Raw genomic sequence first — 24,348 nt, 5'->3', positions numbered from 1 at the left:
CCAGCCCCCCCAGGTCCTTCGGGGAGGGAGGGGCCCAACCCTGACCCCAGCATTCGAGGGGCGGCCCCCTCAGTGCCCAGCACAGGGGCACGGTCCCTGCCCTGCTCCTGCTGGCCACACCACTCCTGATACAAGCCAGAGTGCTGTTGGCCCTCTTGGCCACCTGGGCACACTGACAGCTCATATTCAGTATCTAATAATCTATTTAAGCAGCCAGCATTTGGCTTGACAGTGCCTCCTGCTTTATGGGAGAAAATCTTTAGTGTGCAATCCAGAGACGATGCACCAGGCGGGCAAGCTGACGCCTCCCAGCAGCGGGCGGCAGGAAGGTTCCCTGACAGAATCACAGCTCTTCCTAGAAAAGCTGTAGAAGGAGCAAACCTGAGCACAACCACTAATTTGAGTGGTGGCACCCAGAAATGAGCACACAGGTAATTCAGAGTGAATTTTGTCTCCTGGTAGAGAATTTGAAAGGAAATCCAAGACACAGGTTTATTGTGTTATTCCTATGTAGCGGTAATTAGCAGTCAATTTACCATTAAAGTAAATGCAGATTCATCTGGCAAGCTAACTAGATGAAAGCTAGAGACCAAACCGAATATTAGCTATCCATTACTGTTGAAAATCTTTCCAAAAGAAAAAGTTAGCTTGCTTTCTTATTATTTTTTTCTCCCCCTCCCCCCCGCCAAAGTGAAAAGTTCACCATCACTGCACAGTGAAAGGCAAACCTAGGTCCCAGGTCTGCCAGACAGAAGACAGCGAAGACCTTTTTCTGCTGCTTAAGAACTTAGGAAAAGCTGTCAGAGAACTGGCTGTGTGACTTACCACCCCGATCCGTACGCAGAGCGTTACATGCAGAATTTATTACGTTCTTAAAACCCACTGAATGAACATGTCTCCGGTCCCCGTGGTGGAACAGATGTCAAACCCCACAAACACACCTCTGGGGGCACTGAGGACATCCATATCCTCATCTTCATTACGCTTGATTAAAACTTGTTGGAAACCAGATAACGAAAGAGTAATTCCCTATTTGTACTAAAACCAAACTGCTTTAAAGAACGAGCACCTCCTGTCTTCAGCAGCCAGGGGCTGCTCTCCCAGCAGAAGGCCCAGTTGTATTTATGCATTTCCAAAAGAAAACATTCAGTACCACAGATTACCATGTCTTCCAGGGACTGGATTTCTCTCCATTTTCTGCCTCGAAAGAATAAAATACCTCCTTTTAGGGAACTGGGGGGTGTTAGTGCTCTGAATGTTAGCAGGATGACAGAGACTTCATACACCAAACAGTCGCGATCTTAGCTATAAAAACTGCTTTACAGTACCAGGCTACAGAGCCAAAATAACTTTGTTAGTTGAAAATAAGAGAGGAGATAAAATTATTTGTTTTACAAGGCTCCCACTTTGTTGTTCCGTCTAGAAACGGAGAGGCAAAAGTGGAAAGAAAAAGGTGTTTAGAACTGCTATTAAATTCACGGCTATTAAAAAGCCTTCATTAATTCTTGTGGTTTTTCAGCTGTAATCATAGCTAAGTAGCAATAAGCTGTTTAAACTATTAAATACAATTACCTTGTTCTGGGGTTATATTCTCTTACAAAGCAATAAAAATACCGTAATCTAAATTTGCCAAAGTAGCCCATTTACATCTTTCGCAGTCCTAATCTGGCAAATACAAGTTCAAATTTTATTCTGGTATTTTTTCAACTCCAAATGGCATTAAGCACATTCAATTTTAAACTCTGTGAACTTCAAAGTGTCAAAGTGAAAACCTACTACACTAAATGGAGTAAATACTGAGCACATCCACTCCTCTCATATGCATCCATAGCCAAATTTTCACACGCAATGATAAATGGTTTCTGCTGATCCCAAAGGAAGTAGAGACTAATGTAAATATTGATGACACGGGCTATAATATAGGTTTATGTACTTCAATAACCAAGAATAGGAAAAAAAAAAAGTAACAATCCTCTCACACTGGCCAACAGGGGCACTCAGCTTGGGTTTGCACCCCAGTTGCGTTTTTATTAGAACGTCAAGTCAATGCAAAGAAGAGGCTCCTATCAGTAATTTTAAACATTTATGATATTTAAAACTTCTGGCATTTATTAATACCACAAATGATTCAAGAAATACAACACCCTCTGAAAACTTCACCTCAGAAATAGCTAGGCCAAGGCCTTTGGGTAATAAGGAAATGGAGAAGTAGCTCTGTTTCAACTGATCTCAGGCAAGTTTATTCAAAGCCAATGCTTTGAATATCAGGTAAGACAGATGGTTTAGACCGCAGGAAGATTTCTGCCTGTTGGTTTGGTGACACCAGAGAGCATACAGAGCAATGAAAAAAATGAGAAAATCAGAGACTCTCTGCAACTGGATCTACTATCGGATTTTGTAGTTGCTATTCTTTTAGGCTTTGGAAATTAAATATATATATAATATACACATAGAGGATTATTTCCATACTTGTATGGAAATAATCAACAAAGTTTGAGCTGTATTCAGAAGCGGTGATAGATCTATCCATGCCTTTGGCTGGAATTGCAGAGTAAGTTCTATCACATAATGGAATTTTCCTACACTTGTGCCTGAAAAGTGCAGACTGATGCTTAAGAAAAGCTACAGGACCTTAACACAAAATCAATTAGTTTTTCATAAGTAAATTAAGTGTTCCTGGGAAAATTTTCATAACAAATGCAATTTTGCGTTACTGCACTCCTCAGTTTGCTCATGAGTAAGACAGCAAAACCCCCACATAACATGGAATTCATATTCCTAGTCCTAAACTTGAGAAAGAATATAGTTAACATGAGCATGCTTCTGCAGCATGTCTGTCACTATATCCCTTGCCATATTTATTCCCTGTCACTATATTTCTTGGCATAACGGAGTCCTCAACACCATCTTGGTTTTCCACACTAAAAAAAAACCAAAACCCAAACCCACAAAGCTGCTCAAAAACTGCTCACGACGATCTTGGTCATCACATTTTTCATCATTCGTTTTTGCTTCAGAGCTAGCTCTGCTTGAGGAGCAGCTGGGTGGAATTGCCTGAACGCGACCATTCTGACAGACGTTGTACAAAATTAACAATCTCCTCATAGCATAACTACATCCCTCCCCCCTAATATTTATGATTGCCCCCATCATCGTCTATGCTTGATGATACACAACAGTGGTATCTATTATGAGAGAATTTTTCCTGGTCCTTGGAAGGATTTTTCAAGCAAACTGCTGGGGAGTTACTAGCACTCAAGAGCTTTTTGCCAACAACCTAGCTGCCAAGCATATGGATTTTACCTTGAGTAACAGCAGTTGGTGGGCTACCACGCAGTATTTTCAGCCCAAGTAAGATAGGCATGGTCAAAACACCTCACCAGCGAGGCCAGAGATGTTTCTCTGTGGAAGGTAGCAGTTTGAGCAGTGGCATCCAGGTAAGAGCCTGCACTAGGACTATGCAGAGGTACCCAAATGCCTCTTCCACTCCTGCTTTAGAGACTGAAAGGCTTAACAGGACTCCAAGGCATTACAAGCTTACAGCATCGACACGAGCACAAGTTCCAAGCGTCAGCTATACCAGCACCTCCAGCGTGACGCTGCCATGCTCTGCCTTGTTAAGCTTTCTGCTGTCATACCCATGCTCCCACCTTCTTGCCCCTCTGCTAAACTTCTGGCGTGGCTGCCTCCATCCACAGCACTGCAGTGGCAGGTCTGCATCCCTACTCTCTACAGCAATATCTCTTGCCAAAAAGTAATTTCTCCTAGAACGTTCTCAATGTGGCTCTAATTAAACCATACATTGGCTGAATCCGAAGTGGTGCTCCCCCTCCCTCAGCCACCTCTCTGTCCCATCTTAGCTCGTGAGCTCTCTGAGGTGCATCCTTTCTCAAATGTCTAGACAGTTCATAGCACCTCCTAAACACTCCACAAATTAATAGAAAGGTACTGGATCCCTTCAAACCACCAAACAGAATGTTTCTAATTAATAGCAGCGGAGCCAACTAGAAAATTTCCCTTTCTTTTTTGTATTTTCACTGGCAGAATCCATATTATTAAATATTTATGTGAAGCATTGCCCAGAAACCCCATCAGAAAATAGTCCTACATGCGTTCGGCACTCTACAGCTAGATTATGAAGACAAGGTTTAAAATTCTGAACTCACTGAACTCTGGCAAAATTCATTGTTTTTCTGAAACTCCCATATAGCCTTTTTCATTTTTTAAAAATGAGGTATCTAAAAAGAGGTACTCCCCATCCGTTCTTACAGGTTCAAGCAAGCTTATAAAATACACACATTTGGTACTTCGCAGCAACACACAACCTCAGTCAAAAGTCTCCTCCATCTCAGACAGCTCTACGAGCAGCTTGGTCAAACAATACCAAAAGAAAATCAAAGCAGAATCATTAAATGGGCTGAAGCACTTTTAAGCCACTTAGTCCGTTTAACAAGCAGCTGCTATTGCTCTGCCCGTGTTACTTTTAAAACGTATTAAGGGACGGCACGTTAACCAAGCAGACAGCAGCACATCAACAGCACAGGAAAATAAGTCAGCGTGGTCCAAGGCACCCCTCGCTCCCAGTGAAGGGCTCGTTTGCTCACTGAGCTGTTGGGTAGCCAGCATTTTCGTTGTGCAATCAAGAGTTAGACCAGACCTTCTGGACCTGTGTCCCGGCAATGGTCCTCTCGGCAAGGCTCAGCTTCAGCAGCTGTTTGTCGGAGCAAGCTCCCCTTCCAGACTCACGTCTGCCCTTCGCGGCCTCCTTTGGCACGCGCTCCTCCAAATAATACATGACTAACTCGTGAGGAATATGACAACTTGGTCGTAGGTGAAAACGAAAGATTAAAGCTATTCTAAAAATCTCAGAACAAAACCTACAAATTATTTATTTGTAAAAAGCACGCCAACAACAAAGCAAAGAACTGCGACTCGGACGTGAACCACAGAGAAGGTCTGTCATTTTTGCTAGAATGCGTTTTTCAATATGTGTTACAAAAACTATAAAAAATGAAGACTTTGAAAAGATAGCACGTTTCGTAGATGCTGCTGCTTAGCCAGGTATATTCACGATGGTCGCTGCAAAGAGTTCCTTTAAGGTCTCCAGCAACACCAAGGTTAAGGCGGCTGCAGAGGCTTCTCGGTCCCCGGAGATCACAGTTTCATGGAAGGCTGAGTATCACCACAGAAACCAACTACAAAAACAGTCTACGGGCTCCTGCCCCATGACTCTGGTAAAGCAATTTGTACTACGTGAACGGCAAGGGCACAAATGCTGAAAACTGATCAAAGTAAACACTGCTGTTAAAGTACCATTTTGTTTTGCTGACTTCCAAGGCATCAAATCGCAGACTCCGTGTTTTGTTCTAAAAAGATGAAAGTCAAGTGCCAAGGATTTTTAAGGTTGAATTAACTATTCCGGTGCAAAGGCCTTTAGCTAAATTCATAGCACATTTTCCAAAACAGCCATTACGAATTTGTGCTAATAAACCAGGACAAAATATGCTGCGTTGTATTGAATTACGCTGCCCAGGCTAGGACAGCTGTTCTCTAAAAGAGAACAGAAAAATGAATTTTAACTCTCAGATCATATAAACACATTTTCTCACTTACAAGTGATGCACTAAAGAGGGATTTATAACGTCTTAGCTCATTGCTCAGCCGCAAAAATTAGTGCAAAGCAGGCAAAATTTAGAACAGATATTTGAAAATTTATACGTATCACTGCCCTCTGCAAGTGTTTTCACTCTTTTTGTTAATATAATATTTATAGGACATAAATTATTCTGGTATTGCAACAGCCAAAGAAACTTATCTTTACAGTTCATTAGCGTATATTATCCAATATAAGATGTTTAGAATTTGTACGGAAATTTGCTTGAAAAATATAATGTCAATACATCGGCTATAAAAGAATTCAGTCAAGGATTAATCCATGAATCCACCTCAAGTGGTGGGATCGAGTACTGCATCACTTTTCAAAAGTTTGTCAAAGGCTTTGGGAAGGACCTCCAGGTCAATTTTTTTCTTTTTAAGATGAAAGTCAAGAAAAAGTGTATTCCTCAGGCAGGGACTGTGAATTCAAAATGGAAAACTTGTTTTTTCCCCCTCATATTTTTTTCTATGCTCACTGAATATTGTGTTGCAGATTTGATACCAAGCCAGCTATAGTAGATTGCGATGTCCAGCTTTTGGGAGCCAACAGTTTCCAAGAGAGAGTTTGCTGATTTTTTCCAAGAAACGCAAAATATGTTCACATAGTGTTACTGCTTGAAGATAATTTTGCTTAGAGGGTTACATATTTGCACTCTTAAATCAAATGATTGTATAAGCAAGTTCCTATAAGTGCACGAGACCCCACCGCTTCCATTCCGGGAAGGTTCTCCAACGCAGACTCTTTTATTTGTACAGGGCAAGCACCTATTTTTTTGAAAACTCACCCCTGCAATGAGACAGAAGATCTTCAGAACAGCATCAGAGGAATAAATATCTCCAGGAAAACTGCAATGCCATTAAAAACAAGCACTCATACCCCCACACAGTTACTTTTTCTCCTGCAGAACTCGAAGCTATGCTACCCTCACAGCCCTTGCCAGAGACACACCACGCTTTCTTCTCTCCACCACGCCAGCGCTAAAGGATGCTGCTGAGGCAGGGCCACTCTAAAGTAATTCTAAAATCAGCCTTTTGTTTATTTTATCCTAACATATGGTTGCAAATGGATTGACGTTGCCTGGACCTTCTCACCCATGCTCTATGGAAAGAATCAGATTAAATAAAGAGCAGTTATAGCTCAGCTGTGAAAATCATGGGAAAGATTCACCCCTGGCATAATTCCACTGCAGCTACTTGCCTTAAGCCAGAGACTGATGTGGTCCCATATGATACCACAGAAAAAAAAAACCCCAAACTATTGCACAATCTGCTGAGCCCTATGGTCTACCACCCAGGCTGGAAAGCTGGGCTCCATTGAAAAGAAGGCAAGAGAACAGAAAGGTTGATGAGGACTACCCAACTATGATCTACGGCCCATTGCATGCTCTTCATTATGAAGTACTCTCAGAAACCTTTGACTGAAAGGTGTTTGAAATCTCTGGGGTTTTTTTGCTATTTTTTCCTGCAAAAGGGGCTAAAAGTCAGGGTGCTCTGGGCTAGACACAGCCCGTCCCCTCCCCAAAGAGCTTACAAATCAAGACGTTCAAGTCCTGCACCACGTGTGCATGCCAACATCCACTAACAAACTATTTTGAAGTATGCACGATGTTTCCCAGAAGGCCACTTTAACATAAAGATGCATTATTAATGACTCGGGGGAGAAATGGCAGCCCCAGCAAAGCTCCCTTCTCCCTTGGGGAGGTCGGAGCATCACCCCTGCATTTGGCACCCGTTACGCTCAGGGGAAAGCAATGTACTCAAATGGACATACCGTCTTTAACAAAGATCTAAGGTTTACCCTCAGAACCAACTTGAAAACTGACCTTTCCGTCCACTGACACAGCAGTTGTATTTGACAGCCTGATGAAAGAGAGTCCATTAGAACAAAAGCCTAAGAGCTTGCAGCATATTCAAATATTATCCATAGTCCTCCTGCTAATCTAAGTTCTGATACCTTTGAAGCCCTAAATATTAAATTACCAAGCTGAGGATCTGTGTAACAGAATGTAATTACAGCACATTGTATTGGATTGAGCAGCATAGGGATGTGCTTTCTATTGGTTTGTAGAAAGGGGCTGATAACACCTGAATTTTTGGCTACTGCTGAGCAGTGCTCGAACAGCATCAAGGCTGTGCCTCCAATATTTTCCCCCCCACCAGTGGGCTGGAAGGGGGCAAGATCTCGGGAGGGGACATAGCCAAGACACCTGACGCAAACCAACCAAAGGGATGTTCCATACCATATGACGTCAGCTAAGATATAAAAACCAAGGGAAAAGGAAGAGGAGGGGGGACATTCAGCTTTTGTGACGTTTTGTCTTCGGGAAGGAAAAACTATGTATACTGAAGCCCTGCTTCACGGGAAGTGGCTGGATATCGCTTGCTAATGGGAAGTAGAGAATGAAATCTTGTTTTCTTTCCTTTTGCTACTGCGCGCGGCCTTTGCTTTTTTTTCTTTTTTTTTTTTTCTTTATTAAATAAACTGCCTTTATCTCGACCCACGAGCCCTTTGATTTACTTTTCTCTCCTCTGTCTGCTTAGAGGGGAGCGACAGAGCAGCTTTGGTGGGCACCTGGTGTCCAGCCAGGGTCAAACCGTCACACATGTTTAGATCTCATACAGATTCGTAATTCTGCTGCTCCAGACAACAGACTAAAAAAAGCAAACTACAAGTAAAATTTAGCACTATGACATCATCAAACACATCACGTGTGAGATGAGTACAGTATAGCGCAGCGGCACGCTGTATGGCGCTAAGCATACTGCTCAGTACCTGGCAGCACTGTCGTCCATATCCGGTTCATAACCGATGTTTTACTGCACCAGTGATGCTTTCTCCTCAAAAGTGTAAGAGTAGGCAACCATGCTGGTAAGTTTTTACTGGAAAGGCAATGACTGAAGTGCATTTCGCACGGCGTTTAGAAAATTCCGACACGAGGAGATGTTACAAAATAGTGCTTCTAACTTCCAGCATTTGTTGGATCATTTCTGCCCCCAGCTCAGCCACATAATTTATCTTCAGACAAAAATGTAGCCAGTTAATTTCTAGTGTTCCTAAGTTGTTATTTTAAGCTGGAGCTGCCAGAAGCGATCACATTATGTTCAATGCTAATCATTTATGCAAATACCTAGGTAATAAAAAAAATAAGGACCAAAGCTATTCCTGATACAAGTAACTTGTTATCGAAGTCCTACTCACACTAGAAAGAGGTATTACTTGCACAGTGCAAGAATAATAAAAGTGAAAAAAGTTGAGGCTTTATATAAGGAGAGCTATTTCAGAACAAAAAGGGCAATAACTGTATTAGCATAGGTCAAACTTACACCGATAGAGCTACTTCTGTGACAATGATCTTAAAAGTATAACCCTAAGATAAATTTTTGATAAATTTTACAGAGAGCTCATACACACGTGTAAACTGCCTACTTTAGCTTCGTTTACCAGAATAATACAAGATCTAGCTTTACCCGTGCATATATATTTCAACCCAGCTTTCATGTCTTCAGTGTTATCTCATGCATTATATAGTTTGGAGAACCAGAGTATTCCTGAAAAATGAGATTTTTTTTCTTCCCAAAAACTCCTGGCTGCAGCAAAAGAAAGCAGACAGCCTCTGCACAAGCATCTGCACTCAGCTCTTCCAACCAAATCCAAACTTCAGACGCTATCCCCACTTTGGGCACCTGCAGAGCAAGGGCTGCCCACAGCCACCAGCCCTACGAGGCTCCGTGGTTCATACAATGGAAAGCCCATGCCCAGCAGTGCAAGGCTGGGAACACTTCGCCCATTCCTCCCTGTGACCCGAACCAGACCCTCAGGCTCCCAAAGATTAAGTGAAACCATTTGTGCCATCTGCCCTTCCACAAAGCAGTCGGGCTTCCCAGCACTGGGAGACCTAAAAACACGATGTTTCGCTCCGCTTTGCATAAATCAGCAGATGTCAATACTGTTCACATGTCGTATAATGAATCCTAAGGGGAAAGTCCTCCTTTTATACATTTTGTGGGAAAATTTCTTGTTGGCTTTAGATCTGTTTAAGGGCACAGGATCCATTCCTGTAAGCCTCAAGTACAGCATCTCCCCTACCGCTGTTATGTGGCCTATTCACAAAACGGTACCCCATCAGACTAAGTTCTACTTGAATAATTAAGGTAGAAGACTCAGGTGAAAAGCAAACATTTGCCCAGACAATATTCTGTTCTGCACTTACTTGTACATATATTGCAGATCTAAGCTTTTCTTTGGTGAATCAGCTGGGCTGCAAAGTAAGTTTAATTTTATACTCCTCTTCCCTTCTCTCATCCCTAAACTATTACCATATAGTTGTGTATCATAGTGCCCAGTGCCCTGAAAAAACAGAGGGGGGGGGGATCACTACTGTGTTGGAGGATATATGAATACATACTAAAAAGCAGCTCCTGTCCCAAAGAAAATGCTTCTTAAATTGACAGATAAAAGACAGATGACAAACTTCTGCCAGGGCCATTTTCCATAAAAGCATTTGGGGCATTCTGAGCAAATCTGTGCAGGCTTTTCCAGGTAAACACAAGTTGCCGCTGCGTGTATCTTCAGCAAGCTAAACTGGTGCTAGCCACCCAACCAGAAATTACATAGCTGCATTGATGTGCCACCAATGTCATGATACCTCCTGCCCCTCAACAGGTCTCGTTACTCACAGCTCAGTATGATACCAACCGTGGGTTCAGAGACCCACGTTAGCGCTATCTCATCTCTTCCAGGCTCTGACAGTAGACACGGCAAGTTCATGGTTCATCTCAACTCCAAAAGACCGTGCAGATGTAACATAGCACACAGTGTCATAAGAACATCACGGCAAAACTGGAATCCAAATACAGACTTTCCCAACCTCAGGGTAAATCCTCAACAGATGAACACCCTACTTTCCACTGTTTCAAAAGCTGCAGGTGAAGGGGAAAAGGCTGAGACAACGAGGCTTCACAAAGCAAGAAAAGATTACAAACCAACATGAAATAGATGATGGAAAGATTGCAGGACAAAGAATTATGCCATTTGAAAGCCCCCACACATAAAACAATTTGCTCCTCAAAGGTTTTGCAGCTGGACCACACATAGATGCAGATGACTGGGAAAAAGAAACATCATTCTACAGGTGTCTTTTAGAGAGGCACGGTCACATAGGGAAGTGTAAAATATGGAGTTCACATTTTTATTGGACATGTAAAACTAAATTCTTGCTTTCCAAGCCAGGGTAAAGAACAGCGTGTGTGCATGAGCCATAAAACACTGAAAAAGCCTAAGCAGCAGCACCAGATTTAGGAAGCAGCTTTGTTTACTTTATTGTCAGTAACCCACCAGCCCGAGTAAGAGCCGATGCAAGCGTGTGCCTGTAACACATATGCTCACAAACGGTATCAGACATTAAATACAAAGGAAACTGCTTTCAGAAGATTAAAAGTAACTGCAACCAATACATTGTCTCTCTATTCCCCTGGGGCAGGTCTTCATTCTTCCCAATTTTTTTCTATTTTCAAACTTCAAAAAAAAATAATCAGAAAGTTTACTCTCTGTAGAAACAAGACAGTATTTTGGGAATATTCCAAAGAGTGAATTTATGATACTGACTACATGGAAAAAAACCAGAAACTCCAAACCCCTAAGGAATCAAATTTTCTATTTAATCAGGCCTACCATATAAGTAAGACGATTCACATCTGTATACCCTTGTGCTGTATCAAAGCCATGAAAACTGAAAAAATCCTCCAGAAGACATCACTGAGGCTGTCATACAAGTATTTGCTTGTACAACGATGCCATTCCATGCACTTCTTAGCTGCACTGTCTTGCTGATTCTTGCTTGAAAACAGATTTACTGAAGAAAATACGGGCTTGCTTTCCAGCTAACAGTGTAAGAATGAACTGCTGCTCCTTGCATGCAATATTTTTCCATGTAGCTTCAGGCACATCTTCAGTGTCCAATTTACCTCATTGCAAGTATCACTTGAAACCCAATTAGTGGAGGAAAGAAGGCGTGTCCCGATGGTCTGTTCTGAAAAGATATCTACAAAGCAAGTGCCTCTGTACTTCTCCGCAAAACCAATGTCATACAGAGTCACATTTCCCAACAGGCCTCAAAACTTCACTTACGTCTTTGCACGTGCTAGCAGATCGTGTCCATGCAGAAGAAATGAAGACTCTGCCTCCTTAGGTGATGACAGAAGAGTGAGCCAGACTTAAACCAGTCTTCAGGGGTAGAGAATGCCGGTTATCTCCAGAAAGGTGACAGATTTTAATACCTTTCCCTCCCTCATGAGGTTTAGGTCATCACCAAATATCACCTCTCATCTAGAGACACTAACAACTGCCACTGTCATGTTTCTCACATATGGCATGAGCTCCAATCACAATAAAAATATTTCTGTATTATAAACTGCCATGGCAATTGTTAAAGAGACACTATCAGTTATAAACTACCTATGATTTCATCAAACTTTTTCAAGCAATTTATGTTTCAGATGCTTATACCTCACAGTGGTGCTATTTTCGCATCCTCTCCTTTAAATAAGCTTACTACTGTAGAAGTACTCTGTTTATGCTTCACAGGGAAAATAAGAGACTCTTCTAGGGAAACACAAACTTGAGGATATGGCGAGTGTTATCAAAAGCAAGATCTATATAAAAAAACCCCAATTAAAACATTTGTTGTTCTTCTCTTATCTTGCCACTGCAAGGTTTTACTTTTTCAGCTGCTGCTGTCAGGCACAGCAAGCTCCACACAATTTGTGTTGGAAGTCTTCCCTGATGCTGGGAGGTTGGAGGAGAACAACTTCATTAATTCCAGCTTTTGGTCCAAACAGACACTCCAGAGAACAACATAAACATGACCACTCATGACAAGTGTTGCTCCAACATCTCACACACACATGCGCGCGTACGAGCCCAAAGCTGGACTGGAACGTGCCCATCAAGTTTGTGATATAAACGGACTCCTGGAAATGTCATCACTTCCTTAATTACCTTTTCTTGGGGAAAGTAACTATAGACAAAGCACTAAATTATAAATACTCCGAGGCATGTCAGATAGAAGCTTTGAGGAGGGAACTGGAGACCAAGAACATGAATCACAGTTTATGATCAAAATCAAACCACATGCATCTGCCTGAAAGAATGTGTGAGCGCAGCGTGCTTACGCACGTGTCGGAGACAGAGAGGGAGGAAGAAGAGTCCATCTAGCAAAGACAGCAGCAGCAGCCGCCCCGCTTCTCTCGACAGCCCTGCATCAGGACCTGTGGGCACTCGCGGCAGAGGAAAACGAGAGAGCCCCGTTTTCAGCTTCCAAGGGGTCATTTTAAATAGCAGTCAGCAAAACTGAAAAACATGAGCCATCAGAAAAGTCATTCTGACATTTTTCCTTTTGAACCCTTTAGCCTCCTGTGGTGGGCCGTGGCACGGCTTCAGACACCGATCCATGCGGCTCCCTGAAACCGAGAGCAGGTCTCACTTTCTGCACACAGAAAAACAGTCCCGTTTCTAAAAACGGAAAATACCGAGGGTTTGCACAGCACTTTCCAAGCCATGAGAAGCCACTGCTGCCTCTTTAAGGGTAGGCAGGCATCAAGCCATGCTCCTGCAGGACAGCAGGCTCTGCACAAACCGGCTCTGCTGGCCGACACGTGGCTTCCTCCAGCAGTTCTGGTGGGCAGAACTTGGAACGACTGCCAAATCCAACGGCCACCGAATCCTAAGCTAGCTGAAAACAACTCGCAAAGACTGCAGTCCAGAGCAAACAAGATGAAAAAGCCACATTAAAAAAGGGCTGGATTCTAGGCAAGCGCAGAAGCTTCAAAGTGCTAACAAAAAGAAGAGGGTTGTGAGGGCTTCTTAAGAAATGGAGGCTGGGGTGGCTGTTGGTTGGTTTGTTTTTTAAAGACATGGCAACACAGCGTCCATCAATCAAGGCAATTAAGACATCAGTGTCATTTTAGTGCGTTAGCGGCATGGGGGTTGCAGCTTTTGTTAGACATGGCATCGTCTGAGAAAGACACTGAATGATTACAATTTCTGTGGCACACACTGTCCGTATCTTTAAGGCTTTATAAGGTCTGTTGTGTGCTTGACTTCAGACCCAGTCCAGTGGTCCAGAAGCCTGGACAGGGCTCTTGGGCAGGCCTGTGGGGAAAGGAATAACATCAGCCTGTGAAACCACCCTGGTGAGAGCCCCGTGGAGCTACCACAGGCTGTGGGCAAGCTTTGGAAAATACCCAGGATCGAGAGATGCACACGATGAGGGACTACTGCTTTCCAAGCAACAAATACAGGGTGTTCCTGGAGTACGTCTGCCACAGCATCGCTCACAACTTGACTCCGAGACTTTGCTGGCACGGAGCACCAGTGGAAGCAGCAATTCATCTGGGCTTCTTGTTCTCAGTCTTCTGATTTGGGCCCTTTCCCTCGGCTCTTACAAGTGCTATGCAAAACCCCGTGAAAGAAGATCGTGACAAAGAGCAGCAGTCAGCCTTAAGCCTGACAGAGAAGTTTGCAGGTGGCCAAACTCATTTCCCCCTGCCACTCTGCAGGTTGTGGCTTGGACTGATAACGTTGTCTCTGCATGACTTTGTGAGCCACAAATCATCAAGGAACAAGCAGTAACAGTGATCCCGTTGACCTTGGTGGGCTGAGCATAACAGGAGAGCTGGCCTACATACATGACGTTGAACAAGAGTTATGGAAAACTTGAGTATTAGGCACCCACTCAGATCTACAGACAGTATCTTAAAATGTCCACAGTGGCCCACAAAAACGTGGGGTACAAAAGTAAATACCACTTCTGGTTATGTAGGACCAGGAAAGATCTACAGCCCCACTGACACCCTGACGGCTGGGGAAGCCTGCGCAAGCAAAGTGTGGTGTACATGCCACACAAAAACTGCAAAGTCAAACACCTTCCCAAATGGCAAAAGTAATTTCCCAAACTACTCTTGTCAGTCAACTCCCAGCATTGAACCATCTGGCTGCAGGATTTAGGGTGAGAGATCCCAAGTGACAATCTTTCCTGAAAGACACACTCTCATCTGTTGACTCATGAAGCTATATTCAGCCCAGACTTTCACTAAACCTCTTCCCACATTGCAGTCTTTAGGGTTGACCTTCTCACAAGTGGAACAAGATCCTTTGCCACCAAGTCACCGCTCCTCTCATCCAAAGTCTCAACTCAAGACTTCATCTCCAGAAAGATTAAGCATCTCCACAACTTCCATCTCCTCCTCTTCATCCTCAGGCAGGCTGGGCAGCAACATAGTCACCCTCTCTGCTCCTCTCAAGCCATCTCACTGTAGGTAGTTCATGACACCCCTGGTTCAAAAACCCTGCAATATGCTTGCATTGCCACTTGTAAGTTAGATATCCCTTATTGGTGTTGTTCAGAAAGCAGAGAGGCAAAACCAGCAAAATACCCTTGTGGTGTTGAGAACCTGTCTGTACCCTGGCAGAGGCACAAACAGGGTGCTTGGGTTTATCTTTGAAAGCTCTTTCCAGAGCAGCATCTATTTTTCTTCAAAACAAAATCCTTTGGCCTACCAGAAGTACCAAACATACCCAAGTGCAGCAGCGTAGGCTTCCCACCGGACCACAGTAAATGAGCAGAGGGCAAATCTAACGCAGCCTGGCAAACCAAGCAACGTGTCCTTTATTTCCCAGCCTAAATTCTGCACCACATATTCTGGTCAGCTCACCAGAAACATTGAATTTGTACAGCCAAGTGATCCAGCAGGGCACAGATCCAGTATTAATGGTGGGGAAGAGTGCAGTCTTACTCAAAAGTTTAATCTCACAGAAGTAACAAACTGTTTATTCTTGAGCCTCTTATTTTAGTATGAATTTAGGACTGCGTAGTACAATAATGCAATTATTTTAATATGGATTAAGCCCATGCTGCAGGATGCTTCAAAAATTAAAACTTGTCAGTTTTAGAGCAGCTGGTCAGGCTGACTCTGAAAGCTCAGCACTAAAAACCACGGTGAAAAAAGAAGCTGACCTTATTTTCACTGTACCCGAGATCCTCAAGTCTCACAAAACAACCTACAGGGACATTTGATTGGTACTAAATGGAAACTTATTTTAAGAAATGCACTTTTAGAGGAAGAAATGGAAGATGGAACCAAACAAATGATAAGGTGACAACTCCAGCCATCAAATAACAAACTTTGAATTCCCTTCTTGCCTGCTTTCGGCGCAAGACCTCCAGGCCCCCTCTGACCACAGCTCTGGTGCAACAAGCTCAAACCATGCCCAGAAAGTGGTCCCTTATCACAGCTGCATCTCAAGGCTGTCCTGGGATCTCTGGATGCTTGAGCATGAAACAAAACATTTTTCCCTTGGGTGAGCCTGTGGTGGTGGTGTTAAACTTCTGAGAATAGTTAAAATGAACGCACTGGGAAATACAGTAAATACGTAGAAAGAGAGGCCAAATTAACCAGGTTTTCATCACCCTCATTGTCCAGATCTTCACAGTCCTAAAATACAAACCCACTGTGACACAGAAGGATTATCCTGAATTCAGGATGCACTGCAAAGGTCCGGATGTAGAAATATGTTATCAGGTGACTGTTTCATCAGAGCCTTTTCCTGTCCCATTTTTACAGCTTAGAGGATCTCTTCAGAAAGTAAGTATTGGACTTCAATAATTTTGCCCATCACTTTATGACTTTTAAGTGGGCCGGCTCAGGAACCTGAGATGCATCGCCAGTAAGTACCTGGCTATTACGATTAGCCCTCCCCCCAGGATCTAACAAGCATTTTAATATCAGGTTTGCGCTCAAAAATATTTTTTTTATTATGAAATTGTTGCCAAGTAACACTGATTAAGGAGTGGGGAAAAAAAGTCTGTCGAAATTATTACAGCCTCAGTGGCGTTACTCAAAATTATAAAAATAAAGATGAGCCCTTGATTTTCCTGCCTTCATTTCGCATAACACATGTTAAACATCTGTATTGGGCATAACATCTTAAAGCTGTGGAGGATGAGGATGTCAACGAAAACAATAGTGAATCCATTGCCAGGAACTCTGATTCCATGTATTCACATGTATTCAATCCTAAGTATTCACATGAGATTAATTTTATATGCCCTTGCCCCCCCTTTAGCTATTTCAATTGTGGCTGCGTGCCTGAGGCAGCTCAGGGAAATTCAGCTGACAGGTATAATAAAATCCTCCATTAATTTAGGACTTGATAATATACTTACATAAGGAGTGACTTTCATCCTAAAATAGTTTTTACGTTTTTCTACACCCATTTTCCTGGTGCAAATCTCTAGAGTTTCCCAGTGCCTCCACAAACAATTCCTTCTCAATAACAGAACAAGCAGCTCCATGAGAAAGTAACTATCTCCCTTCTAAAAACTGGGGGACCCGTAGCAGTGGATACCCTAAGCCGAAGAGAAAGTTATTGTAAGAGTTCAGTAGTTCCTGGCTTTCAGCTGAGACCCAGATCAGCACAGAAATGCGCACACGCACTCACTTCCCCAGGAATATTTGATGAAATAAAACAAACAAAAAGGGCTTGCCTTTTTCATGCCAAGTTCAATATAAACACTTGTGGCTATTACATGCACCCGTATTCTATTTCCTATGATAAAGCACGGCCAATATGAATTGAGATAAAAGCCATTTCTAAGAAATACTTGAAAAAGACTGGAATTTCAGGGATTCTTACTTGAAGAAACTATCTCAGTCTCAGCAAATGAGATGTCATCCCAACAGGGATTAACGAAGTAAAATACAAATGCCTTGAAGATCACAGGTACGATTACAGCATTTCACAGTATGATCTTGTATTTACCAGATTTCAGCTTTTACATGAAAGTGCAAAATTACTGATTTAGTTTTGCGAACTTTGTTCAGAATTCATAATCCCATGCATTTCCATTTTTTTTCCAGTTTACAGGGAAGAAAAAGCACCCAAACCTTACTAATCTTTACAGAAAAGCCTGCACATTACCGAAGGAACACATGCCTCCCCCCCCCCATCAGCCACCCCTCCTATGTTTAAATTTGCGAACGCTTGTTGTCTGTATATTCTACACAAGTGTCAAAGTGAGTTAAATTAATGCATACATGGATGTTGCATATTTATGAAAACCAGGATAACTGCACAAGTATGTTTAATGCATAAGCCCTCCCAGGAATTTGCTAGGGGAAGTTTACACTCCTCCCGGCAAGTAAGGAATGTGTAATTTAGCAGCATCTAGCATAGGGCAGGTTAAAACCAAAACAAAACCTGACCTCCTCCCCCAAAGCAAGCCTTCACTTAAAGATTTTTTCAGATCTCGCATTCCATGTTATCAGAACTTCGGCCAACCTCTGAACAAATGCATGACTTATTTTAAGCATGCTTTCAATGCTGCTGAATCTAACGTACTGTCAAACAAAAACACTGGGTTTGTTCTGGAGCCTACTGAAAATACTGTATGACAAACTTCTCTACCTTTGCTATCAGCATTTGCAGGCAACAGGAAATACCTCAGCTGGTAAATCAAGCTAATTTAACTTGAGGTGATGGCTGCATTCTACTTTAAGACAAAAGGCCACTTGGAGTTGGTTTTTACAATAATGGAAAAGATAACATTTGCTCTGCTTTGTTTTCCAAGTCTGATCCTATAAGTAAAATCCGATCTTTCCAAGTTGTTTACGCTCTTTTGCTTGACACTGTCGCCAGCAAGCCTTGCTCCGGCTTCCTGTGCGTTTTTAGAGCAGCCATCTCCAAGGGCTGTGACTGGAAACTGGTTGGGAGATGGGAGAAGGAGGCTAAGGGCTACAAATAGTGCAATATATTCTGTGCCCTGCAGTTTGGCGTACCGCAGACATACAGAGAAAAGACGGCTCGGGGCAAAGTGCTTTCTTACCGTAAGCCCGTTAGAGGAGGCACAAGCAGCCTCTTTCTGCTAGACAGCAACTACTTTTATTCAATGCCAAATATTTAAATCTTCTATCATTCTGTCAAGATGATGAGACTGTAGTGGCACAGCCTGCGACCCCGTGCATGCATGGCTCTAGCTCACATTGTGTGTGCGCACAACTGCGGAGACTCCACTGTTACGCAAGTAGTGCTACGAGCATCGAACCAGAGGGAAATTTGGGTTTATGCAAATGTGCGCTTTGCAGTTGATTCATTCTGGTCTCTGGGGAGGTACAAGCCGCAGCTGTAGCCTGCTTCATCTCATCCCTGGGCATCCTTCAGTAACTAAGAAGTTACAAGAGGGAACTGGTTGTACCTACGCTTTCTTCAGGCATTCACAGTGCACTCATCAGATTGATAACCCAGTGCCTGGCAAGCTAAGAAAGGCTTTAAAAACAGTCCCAGCCCCACCCCCCACCCCCCCCCAAAAGTGTAATTTTTCTACTTGTTTCATGACAGTTGAACTGAAGAAGACCTGACATTTTTGAGTAAGGGCAGCCAAAGAGATGCCTCCTGAAAAAATAGTAAATAACTTTTTCATCATACACAAGACATTTCAGACAGTGTATATACTGAAAATGAACACAACAGCTGAAGTTTCATGGATGCATACATTACACACTGAGCTGAACACACCACAAACCCAACAAGGCTGCTATTGAAGTCAGTGGAAAGACTTTGATTATGGCCAAGAGTATCTGCCTTTATTTAAATCACTATAAAAGACTCCACTTAAAAGTTCTTCCAGCACAGATTTAGACCCTCTTTTTCTAAGCTTCCGCCTGCTAGACCGTCATCTTTGTTCCCTCATTACAAATTCTGCTAATTGCGTACCTGCATGTCGCGCTCTCAGGACGCAGTACTAAGGCTTTGTGTGTCTAATACTGTAAGAACATGAACTAAGCAGCTCAGCTGTCGTGGCAGGCAATGTTTTCTTTTCACTTCAGCACTCTGTTTTGATGTGTGTTCAGAGTAAACAACAGTACTGCACAACTTAACATCAAAAATTCTCTTCTTGTGCTGTTGCTTTCAGAGCAGCTGAAGTTCTTGCCAGTCCCTCCGAGTGCAACGTACATAAATAAGTAATTGGACTCTGTTTAAGTACCACCATAGTCAGCAACGGTTGCTTTCTGCATGGCAGTCCCCCCCCTCAGCGAAGCATTAAGGATGTATTACAGGGGTAAAAGAATCTGAACTTAAATATTTGTTTATAGTGGTCATGGCAGGGATCCAAAGGTATTCATGTTAATTTACAACACATTTAGGTAAACGACCCGCTTCTGAAGACAGCCAATTCTGTAAAGGCCTCTTGCAGATCTAAATCTGTTTCTCATTTCCTTTGCCCACCCCGCCACCTTTTTTAAGTACACTTTGTGGTTGCGAAAGGTGATGGAGAGAGTGGCTGGCTATGGAAGTGGTTTACTCATACGACACGCAAAGCGTCGGTGGATGGTATCTACGCAAATTGCGTGTGCTTCTTCGTAGTCTTTCTGGTCACAAGTCAGAAATAACTTCATTCATCAAATTAACATAGAACAATCCCATTTGCAGACACACTCGGAGCGAGGGATCTGGAAGAAAAGCAGTTTCCCCTTTACCTCTCTTTCATGATGGCCAAGACCCTCCTCAGGATTTCTGAGATTGAGGACGTGCACCTCTTGCGGCAGGGCTGTCGTGCCTCGGCTTGCGCAGCCGGATAGGACTGTAAAACTCTCCAGTAAGGCACGGACTGGGTGCGAATTGTTAACGGGCGATAAGACACATTCACTCCTGGGCACAGGACCTGCAGAGGAAGACACAGAACATTTGAAGAAAAAAGCAATACATAGGTTACACCTGTGAAATAATGACCATCCTTTTGGTCACAAAACCCACAGGAAGACACGCAGAGGCTTCATGTTCATTATCCACAAAATGAAACCATTTATTTCCATTGCCCTTTTAAGTTCTCCTGAATATGGATATCATGAGGATGGAGCCAGACTCTTCTCAGAGGTTCCCAGCGACAGGACAAGGGGCAATGGGCACAAACTGAAGCATAGGAGGTTTCAGTTGAATATGAGGGAGAACTTCTTTACTTTGAGGGTGACCGAGCCCTGGAACAGGCTGCCCAGGGGGGTTGTGGAGTCTCCTTCTCCAGAGATATTCAAACCCCGCCTGGACGATGTCCTGTGCACCCTGCTCTGGGTGAGCCTGCTTGAGCAGGGGGGTTGGACTGGGTGATCTCCAGAGGGCCCTTCCAACCCCTGCCATTCTGGGATTCTGCAATATGCTAACTCATTGGTTCATTTCTCTCTGAAAGTCTAAATTTAAAGTATGAATTCTAAAACTGAAGGTAGTCTTGTCTTTACCAGGGAGGAAACCCAAGGATAAAAAAAAAAAAAAGAGGAAAAAAAGCCAAAAAAAAAAACCAAAGGAGAAAAAACAAAGCAGTGATAGCGGTAGGAGGAATTGGTTCATCTTAGATGTGAATTATTTGTTTATGTCAAACATTGTTATCTCCAAACACTGAAAAATGCAATCCTGTATATATAACAATGAAAAGTTAATCTCTAGTATAAAGTAATTACACATCAGGAAGGATTTGGGTGAGTTGGATTTGTTGCTTTTGAAGCAGTGCTGATTTATAGTGAACATCGTTCAAATACATTGTACAAAGCAGCAGGCATCTGTCACATGATAAAATGAAATGTTTGTTTACGGAGTCTATTTTGTGTCTGACAGCAATTATCTATACCGATAACAGATATCTAGTCCAAAACAGAGTGTACGCCCTTTCAAATAATCCCCACAGCATGATGTAGTGCCATGCTCGTATATAGTACGTGAGACAGTGTGATGTGATACAGCAAGATAGCACAAAAGCTGAAACATACGGAACGGTTTACATTTAAACTATATCTCAGGAAACTAAAGCAAGACAAATATTTACGAAAAGCAGCCCTGCTTTTCCAGAACGGCTCAAACCCACCCCTGACAGTAACAGATACAGCATGGTTTTGATTCAGAGGGTCACAGGAGAACGTTAATTGACTTAACCCCTAATTTGCACCGAAGTCACTCAGATAAGAGTTACACTCACATGAACCCGTCAGTTCAGAGGCTGCAAGGCATAGAAGAGAAATATAAGCTAGAAGCACCATCTTTTTTTTTTTTTTTTTCCCCAGACAGCGTACGTATGCAGCTGAAGCAAAATCATAAAATCATAGAATCGTTTAGGTTGGAAAAGACCTTTAAGATCATCAAGTCCAACCGTTCCCCTAACCCTGCCATCCCACCACTAAACCATGTCCCTAAGCACCACAGCTACACGGCTTTTAAATCCCTCCAGGGGTGGGGACTCGACCCCTTCCCTGGGCAGCCCTTTCCAGTGCCTGACAGCCCTTTCGGTGAAAATTCTTCTTTTGAAAAAAGTTCAAAATGAAAGACAACCCTCAGCTGATCAAACGGCAGAGCTCTGCCTGGTTTTGTGAAGTCTACATCCAGCTATTGCAGCACTAAAGATCAGTTGGCTTTGGTGTACGCGTATGTTTAATTATATTAGCACTGATTAATTATGCTAGCTGCTTAAAAAGTCAGTTCACTCAAGACACAGCAGCTGGCCATTTAGAAGTCAGAGAATCCATCTTAAACCAGACTTTATCTGGAAAAAGCAAAGCCCTTGAGCGCAGGGAGATGCCCGCAGTGCCTCGGGCCGTGCGTGCCTTCTCCTGCCAAAGGGGCCATTCCTGAGACCCACCGGTGCATAGTGCGTAGCCTGCCAGCTTCCCCAGAACAGGAATATTTGTTAAAGGCGATGCTCAAGGCATAAATTACGCATGCCTGTGCTTGGGGTACAGAGGATAAACAAACTTTCTGCTCTCTAGATGAGGAGTTTGGTAGTAGCACTGACCACCAGCTTGGAGGATTTGAGGTTTATTTGAGGGTTTTTTAATTCCTTTTTAAGAACACACATACAAAATCGGACCAGCCTAAGCAATGATACTCAGTTTAAAGAAACAACAACCCCAAACAACTATAAAAAAGTTGGCCTTTTTAACAGTTGAAGAAATATTTAGAATTTGTAACAATGACACAACCAGCCAACAGGTCTCATTTTCCTGATGTAAAAGTGCAGACCAGAGAACCTACTAATCAATAGCCCAGCCACTGATGTGCAAGTCCTGCAGCAGACCACATTGCACAAAGAGCATTTCTAAACTCCACATGTGTTTCTTGGGCTGGGGAACAAAGTGAGAGCCAAGGAGTGCTTCTTCATGGAATCACTTCTTGCAGACCAGAATGGAGTTGACATTTAAGATGCTTCTATCATAACACACATACGAGAAGAACAAGGTATAAGACTCTGAACACGATAGAAATGGAGTTGCTGACAAGAAACCATGTGCTTTCCTTAGCAAAGGTTCCAGAGAAAGAGCCAATACCTCCCTCTCAGCAGATGGATTCCCTTGTGAACACCTATTTCCATGCAGTACATCTCCCAGTCCTCCGCTCTAGCCTTTGTCTGGTCTTTATTCTGTACAAATTTGCCACATTAAGGGAGAAGACATCTGGATTTTCCCCTCACTTCCTACAAGGACTCATCCATAAGAAGACAGCGACTGGTACATTCAGGCCGTCTGTAACTCCCTCCCTCGCTGGCAACTCAAGCGCGCATTAAGCAAGCCCTTCCTTCGAGGCCCTCTGCTCTGTTTGACATGCAAGACGGAAATACTCCCGGAGGGAGCAGGAGTTCACATCCTGGATAACCGTGCGCAGCTGAGCTTATCTGCACAGCAAAGGGCAGACCAAGGCATGCCTGCTCTGCCTGCGCTCCGGCCCGGCTGGACGCAGGCCAGATCTCCTGCAGAAACCCCATCACCCTGCTGGCAGCGAGCCCGCGTGGCTGTACCAGGCAGGGCGCCTTAGGCAGGGCTCCTTAGGCAGGGCTCCTTAGGCAGGGCTCCTTAGGCAGGGCTCCTTAGGCAGGGCTCCTTAGGCAGACCAGACCATCTACTGGAGGCTGGCTCCGCTGCACTCAGACCACGTATGTGGTAAGACTGCCCACATACAAGGAGGGACGGCAGGATAAGTAGCAGAGGGGTCACTCCAGACATTTTATTTCTGCTGAGTGTCACACAGGTGTTTGTGCAGCTATGTCCCGGGCCCGTACTACCCTCCCTAGGAACTCAAGACTCTCATGCATATTATTTCTCTTAAATGCACTGGCAGTACCAAACAGCAACTCTCATGCACTGAAAATCACGTATTTCCCCAACTACTAAACCATGTGTCACGCCGTGCCCAGCATAGGCTTGCACGCCTGGAGCCAGCGCCAAGCAGAAGGAAAACTTATTTCTAGGTGGCAAAGTCCCCTGATGCTCAGCCTATACCTGACACAAGTCCTTTCTGCCACCTTCTCTCCTTTGATGCTGTATTTTAGTCTATTCTTACGCTGCGTACATCCAGCGCTGCCTCAGCCGTTTGCTAAACATTCATGAGCAACTTTTCTTCCCAGCAGCACCCAGCGCACCTGCAGATCTGGCCCAGTTGAAGGCAAGTAGGTGCCACTTCGAGGCACTGTCGCTGCCGTGGCAGCAGCAAGAGCTCTCCTCTTTCCAAATTAGCTGCTCTCACTCTTCTTGCCTTCCTCACAGACCCCTCTGGCTTATCTTCCTCTGACTGGAAAGCTGGTTACTTTCCCTAAGTAGTTTAAATCCTACAAAGTGCATATTTACCACTCTGAAAAAAAAACCACAACCCCAAGCAGCAAGCCCTTT

The 24,348-nt window shown here is 43.5% G+C and overlaps 1 protein-coding gene across 1 annotated transcript in view; it reads right to left on the bottom strand.

Annotated features, from left to right (window-relative positions):
- The window catches only part of TGFBR3 (transforming growth factor beta receptor 3), a 111,179-nt gene that overhangs the window by 49,564 nt on the left and 37,267 nt on the right, over window positions 1-24,348 (bottom strand). The window contains exon 2 of the mRNA XM_009640620.2: window positions 20,188-20,372. Coding sequence (XP_009638915.2) covers window positions 20,188-20,372 — 185 coding nt within the window. The remainder of the gene's footprint in view (window positions 1-20,187; window positions 20,373-24,348) is intronic.

Source organism: Egretta garzetta, unplaced genomic scaffold (genome assembly GCF_000687185.1).
Source record: "Egretta garzetta isolate BGI_Z169 unplaced genomic scaffold, ASM68718v1 scaffold706, whole genome shotgun sequence".
Taxonomy (NCBI): domain Eukaryota; kingdom Metazoa; phylum Chordata; class Aves; order Pelecaniformes; family Ardeidae; genus Egretta; species Egretta garzetta.
This window is presented reverse-complemented; position numbering and strand designations above follow the sequence as displayed.